Raw genomic sequence first — 6,910 nt, forward strand, 5'->3', positions numbered from 1 at the left:
GATCTGGTGGATTCTACTCCAACAATTGGGGAGCAGACTCTGCCCCTGACAGGGCTGTGACAACCACGGAGCAAAGGGGAGGCCCCGCCCAACATCTAGTGCAGGCTGTGGTCACCACAACACCAATCACACCCCCTATCAAGGGGATAACAGCCAGCACACCCTGAGGAAAGATGTGGCAGGCATCCATGCCAAAAACAGTCCTCGCACCAAAAATATTGGACTCATGCAGGCTACACAGGGACACTGCCATATAAAAACAGCCCTTTAAGACCACAGTATATAACTCTTTCTCCTAAATTCATAGAGTCAAAGAAATATAAGTAAAATGAAAAAAGCAGAATAACTATTCCCAATTAAAAGAACAAGAGAAGTCCTGTGAAGAACAAACAATGAAGCAGACCTCTCCAGTCTACAGGACCCCAAGTTTAAAAAGGAGGTAATAAAAATGCTGAAGGAATCAAGAAAGGCTATTGATAGAAATGCAGATTACTGTAACAAGGAACTAGAAACTATAAAGAGAAGCCAGTCAAAATTCAACAACTCAACTGCTGAGATGAAAATCAAGCTAAAGACCATAAATATCAAACTGAATAATGCAGAGGAACAAATAAATGATCTGGAAGATAGAAAAATGGAAATCACCCAATGAGAACAGCAGACAGAAAGACAAATTAAAAAAAAAAAAAAACTGAAAGCAACATACAAGATCTATGGGATAGTATAAAGTGTGCCAATCTACACATAATGGAATCACAGAAGGAGAAGAAAGAGAAATGGGGATCAAAAATGTATTTGAAGAGAAATGTATTTGTATTTGAATACAAAAATGTATTCTCTTCTTCTGTATTTGAAGAGAAATGGGGATCAAAAATACAAAAATGTATTTATGGCTGAAAACTTCCCAAACCTAAAGAAGGAAACAGATATTCAGGTATAGGAAGCATAGAGGGTCCCAAACAAGATGAACCTAAACAGACCTACTCCAAGACATATCGTAATTAAAATGGCAAAAGTTGAAGATAAAGAGAGGATTCTAAAGGCAGCAAGAGAAAAACAATGAGTCAGTTACAAGGGTATCTCCTTTAGGCTATCAGTTGATTTCTTTACAGAAACTTCGCAGGCCGGAAGGGAGTGGCAAGATATATTCAAAGTTCTGAAAGGGAAAACCCTGCAACCTAGAATACTCTACCCAGAATGATTATCATTTGGAATAGAAGGAGAGATAAAGAATGTCTCAGACAAGTAAAAACTAAAAGAATACAGCAATGCTAGACCTACCCTAAAAGAAATATTGAAAGGTCTTCTCTAAATAAGAAAGAAGCAAGAATCTATAGGAAAGGGAAAGTTACAATAGGAAAGGCAAATATATAAAAGGATTGAAGATCACTTAAATAAGTCAGTACACAGATTAAAAAATAATCAAAAAAATTCTGTGAAAGTGATTATAACTACAATGAACAGCAAAAGGATAAACATGAAGATGTAAAATAGGACATCAAAATCACAAAACATGGCCCAGCGTGTGAGTGGGGTGGCCCTCACCCATAGGCACCCAGAGGAGGCCTGAGGACAGAGTCCTTGGGAGCGGCACTGAGGCCAGAACAGCTGCGGATCTCTGGCCTGGGTCAGTGATGAGCCCTGGGGACCCAGCCGGGTCCGGCCAGTGCTCCCATCAGCATCCAACGTTCACCTCCCTGGGAACGACAACCGACCAGGTCCCTGTCTCTGGTTTCGGGATGTACCCAGCAGGTTTTCTATCAGATGATCCATTGTAATAATGCTGGAGTTAAGAAGTCTCCATTCCTTTGCTTGGAACCAGAAGACTTTTTTCCCTTGCATATAGAGTAGGAGTAATGTTGGTTAGAAACTGGCTGGTGTTTAAAACTGAAGATTGTCATGACTGTTTAACTGAAGCTCCATGCTGAAGTAAGATTAATTGTCTTGGAAATACTAAATTGGGGTAACCTAAATCTGTTTCTGGAGCCATGAAAATTTTGTTGGTTTTTGACTTTGACAATATAATCATAGATGATAATAGTGACACCTGGATTGTACAGTGTGCTCCGGAGAAAGAGCTTCCTATTGAACTACAAGATTCTTATGAAAAAGGATTGTGGACAGAATTTATGGGCAGAGTCTTTAAGTATTTGGGAGATGAAGGTGTAAGAGAAGATGAAATGAAAAGAGCAATGATATCAATGCCTTTCACTCCAGGGGTGGTGGAACTTTTAAACTTTATAAGAAAGTACAAGGATAAATTTGACTGGATCATTATTTCAGATTCAAACTCAGGCTTCATAGATTGGGTTTTAGAAGCTACCAATTTTCATGACGTGTTTGATAAAGTCTTTACAAATCCAGCAGCTTTTTATAGCAATGGTCATCTCACTGTGGAAAATTATCATGCTCATTCTTGCACTAGGTGCCCCAAAAGTCGTTGCAAAAATGTAGTTTTGGTAGAATTTGTAGGTAAACAGTTACAATGAGGAGTGAATTATACACAAATTGTTTATATAGGTGATGGCAGAAACGATGTCTGCCCAGTAACCTTCTTAAAGAAGAATGATGTTGCCCAGCCACAGAAAGGATATACTTTACAGAAAACTCTTTCTAGGATGTCTCAAAATCTTGAGCCTATGGAGTCTTCTGTTGTATCTTGGTCTTCAGGTGTTGAAATAATTTCTCATTTACAATTTCTAATAAAGGAGTAATATACCAGCAATTAAAAAAAATCACAAAATGTGGGGAAGAGGACTAAGAAATTGTAGATCTTTTAGAACGTGTTTGAGCTTATATGACTACCAGTCTAAAGGAAGTAGATATAGTTATGGGTTAACATACTTGAAAATCAGGGTAACCACAAATCAAAAACATACAATAGATTCATAAAACCAGAAAGAAAGGAACTCAAGCATAATACAAAAGAAAACCATCAAACCACAAAAGGAAAAAGAAAAAGAAGAAAGGAGCAAAGAAGAAATACAAAATCAACTGGAAAACAGATTTCAAAAGGCAATAAGGGGCTTCCCTGGGGGCACAGTGGTTGGGAATCCGCCTGCTGATGCAGGGGACACGGGTTCGTGCCCCGGTCCGGGAGGATCCCACATGCCGCAGAGCAGCTGGGTCCGTGAGCCATGGCCGCTGAGCCTGCACGTCTGGAGCCTGTGCTCTGCAACGGGAGAGGCCACGGTAGTGAGAGGCCCGCGTACCACAAAAAAAAAAAAAAAAAAGACAGTAAGTACATACTTGTAGATAATTACTTTAATGTCAGTGGACTAAATGCTGTGATCAAAAGACTGGGAGATTGGATAATAAAACAAGAACCTACAATATGCTGCCTAAAGGAGACCCGCTTTAGGGTGAAAGACACTTATAGATTGAAAGTGAGGGGATGGAAAAAGATATTTCATGCAAATGGAAATGACAAGAAAGTGGGGGTAGCAATACTCATATCAGACAAAATAGACTTCAAAACAAAAGCCATAAAGAAAGATCAAGAAGGACACTGTATAATGATAAAAGGATCAATACAAGAAGAAGACATCGGGCTTCCCTGGTGGCGCAGTGGTTGAGAGTCTGCCTGCCGATGCAGGGGACGCGGGTTCATGACCTGGTCTGGGAAGATCCCACATGCTGCGGAGCAGCTGGGCCTGTGAGCCATGGCCGCTGAGCCTGCGTGTCTGGAGCCTGTGCTCCACAACGGGAGAGGCCACAACAGTGAGAAGCCCGTGTACTGCAAAAAAAAAAAAAAAAAAAAAAAAAAAAAGATATCAACTTGTTAATATATGTACCCAAGATAGGATCACCTAAATACATAAAGCAAATACTAACAGGCATAAAGGGAGAAATTGATGGGAATACAATAATAGTAGAAGAGTTTAACACCCCAGTGACATCAATGGACAGATCTTTCAGGCAGAAAATCAATAAGGCAGCAGAGATCCTAAATGACACAATACAACATTTAGACAATTGATATCTACAGGACACTACATCCAAAAAAAAAACCCCAAACCCAGAATACACGTTTTTTTCCAAGTGCACATGGAATATTCTCTAGGATAGACCACATACAAGGATACAAAACAAGCCTCAAAAAATCTAAAAGGATAGAAATCATTTCAAGCATCTTTTCTGACCACACAGCATGCAACTAGAAATCAACCACAGAAAGAGAAATGAGAAAAATGATTTCATGAAGACTAAACAACATGCTATTAAAAACCAGTGGGTCAGTGATGAAATCAAAGAGGAAATTAAAAAATCCTCAAGACATAATGACAATGAAAGTACAACCATACAAAATCTATGGGATGCAGCAAAAGCAATTCTAAGAGGGAAGTTCATAGCAATGCAGGCCTTCCTCAAAAAACAGGAAAAATCCCAAATAAACAGCCTAACTTACCACCAAAACAATAGGTATTAGCACAAAAAGAGACATATGGATCAATAGAACAGAATAGAGAGCCCAGAAGTAAATCCACACACCTACTGTCAGTTAATCTTTAACAAACGAGGCAAGAATTTATAATGAAGAAAAGACAGTCTCTTCAGCAAGTGTTGTTGGGAAGGCTGGACAGCCACATGTAAATCAATGAAATTAGAACACACCCTCACACCACACACAAAAATAAACTCAAAATGGCTTAAAGACTTAAATATAAGACCTGACACCGTAAAACTCCTAGAAGAGAACATAGGCACAACATTCTTTGACATAAATTGTAGCAATATTTCTTAGATTAATCTCCCAAGGCAAAAGAAATGCAGAAATAAACAAATGGGACCTAATCAAACCTAGAAGTTTTTGCACAGCAAAGGAAACTGTAAACAAAATGAAAAGACAACCTACATACTGGGAGAAAATACTTGCAAGCGATGCGACTGACAAGGGCTTAATTTCTAAAATATACAAACAGCTCATACAGCTCAATATCAAAATAAAAACAAACAAACCCAATCAAAAAATGGGCAGAAAACCTAAATAGACATTTCTCCAAAGAAGACATGCAGATGGCCAATAGGCACATGAAAAGATGCTCCACATCGTTAATTATTAGAGAAATGCAAATCAAAAGTACAATGAGGTATCACCTCACACTGATCAGAATGGCCATAATTAGTCTACAAATAATAAATGCTATAGAGGGTGTGAAGAAAAGGGAACCCTCCTACACTTGGCAGGAATGTAAATTGGTGCAGCCATTATGGAGAACAGTATGGAGGTTCCTTAAGAAGCTAAAAATAGAGTTACCACATAAGCCACCAATCCCACTCCGGGGCGTATATCTGGAAAAGATGAAAACTCTAATTCAAAAAGATACATGCAGGGGCTTCCCTGGTGTCGCAGTGGTTGGGAATCTGCCTGCCAATGCAGAGGACACGGGTTTGAGCCCTGGTCTGGGAAGATCCCACATGACGCAGAGCAACTAGGCCCGTGAGCCACAACTACTGAGCCTGCGCGTCTGGAGCCTGTGCTCCGCAACAAGAGAGGCCGCCATAGTGAGAGGCCCGCGCACCGCGATGAAGAGTGGCCCCCGCTTGCCGCAACTGGAGAAAGCCCTCGCACAGAAACGAAGACCCAACACAGCCAAAAATAAATAAATAAATTTATTAAAAAAAAAAAAAACAAAAAACAAGATACATGCACCCCAGTGTTCATAGCAGCGCTATTCACAATAGCCAAAACATGGAAACAACCTAGGTGTCCATTGACAAATGGATAAAGAAGATGTGGTATGTATGTATGTGTGTGTATATATATATATATATATATATATATATATATATATATATATATATAAAATGGAATATTATTCAGCCATAAAAGAGAAAGAATGAAATAATGTCACTTGCAGAAACATGGATGGACCTAGAGATTATCATACTAAGTGAAGTCAAACAGAGAAAGACAAATATTATATGATATCCCTTATATGAGAAATATAAAAAAATAGTACAAATGAGTTTATTTACAAAACAGAAACAAACTCACAGATATTGAAAACAAACATGGTTACTGAAAGGGAAGGGAGCGGGGGAGGGATAAATAAGGAGTCTGGGATTAACAGGTACATATTACCATATATAAAATAGATAAACAATAAAGATTTACTGTAGCACAGGAGCTATATTCAGTATCTTGTAACAACCTGTGAAAAAGTATAAAAAAAGAATATATATATAAGTATGTAACTGAATCACTTTGCTGTACACCTGAAACTAACAATACTGTTAAATCAACTATATCAATTTAAAAAAAATATTTAGTATGTATATAAAAACCGCATTCTTTTTTTTTTTAGATGTTGGGAGTAGGAGTTTATTAATTATTGATTTTTGCTGTGTGGGGTCTTTGTTTCTGTGCGAGGGCTTTCTCCAGTTGTGGCGAGCGGGGGCCACTCTTCATCACGGTGCGCGGGCCCCTCACTATCGCGGCCTCTCTTGTTGCGGAGCACAGGCTCCAGACGCGCAGGCTCAGTAGTTGTGGCTCACGGGCCCAGTTGCTCCGCCGCATGTGGAATCCACCTAGACCAGGGCTGGAACCCGTGTCCCCTGCATTAGCAGGCAGACGCCCAACCACTGCGCCACCAGGGAAGCCCTAAAAACGGCATTCTTGAATTGGGGAGATCTGACTGATTATCTGAGTAAAAATTAGGGGTCTAAATGGATACTCTTCTTTTTGGATTCTAGCAGGTCATGGGGTACTTAAACATGGTACCTAAGGGGGCTCAAATAGAGCCAGTCTCCTATTTGAGCCTTTCCAGAATAGCAAGTCTTTTAAAATGGTGTCTATCAGGGTTTGTTCCTGTTTTTGTCAGGCAAGCAGGACTTACTTTTGTCTTACAGAGGGTGGACCTGTAGTCTCTTTTCCTTATGAAGGGGAACTTTTTATTTAAAGAGAATG

The 6,910-nt window shown here is 39.5% G+C and overlaps 1 protein-coding gene across 1 annotated transcript; it reads left to right on the forward strand.

Moving 5' to 3' along the window:
* Positions 1-1,988: 1,988 nt before the first annotated feature.
* Positions 1,989-2,714, forward strand: LOC132421383 (pyridoxal phosphate phosphatase PHOSPHO2-like). Its single transcript, XM_060006411.1, is given in 1 exon segment — positions 1,989-2,714. A coding segment is annotated over 1 exon segment (726 nt).
* Positions 2,715-6,910: the final 4,196 nt, after the last annotated feature.

Source organism: Delphinus delphis, chromosome 1, assembly GCF_949987515.2.
Source record: "Delphinus delphis chromosome 1, mDelDel1.2, whole genome shotgun sequence".
Lineage (NCBI taxonomy): Eukaryota > Metazoa > Chordata > Mammalia > Artiodactyla > Delphinidae > Delphinus > Delphinus delphis.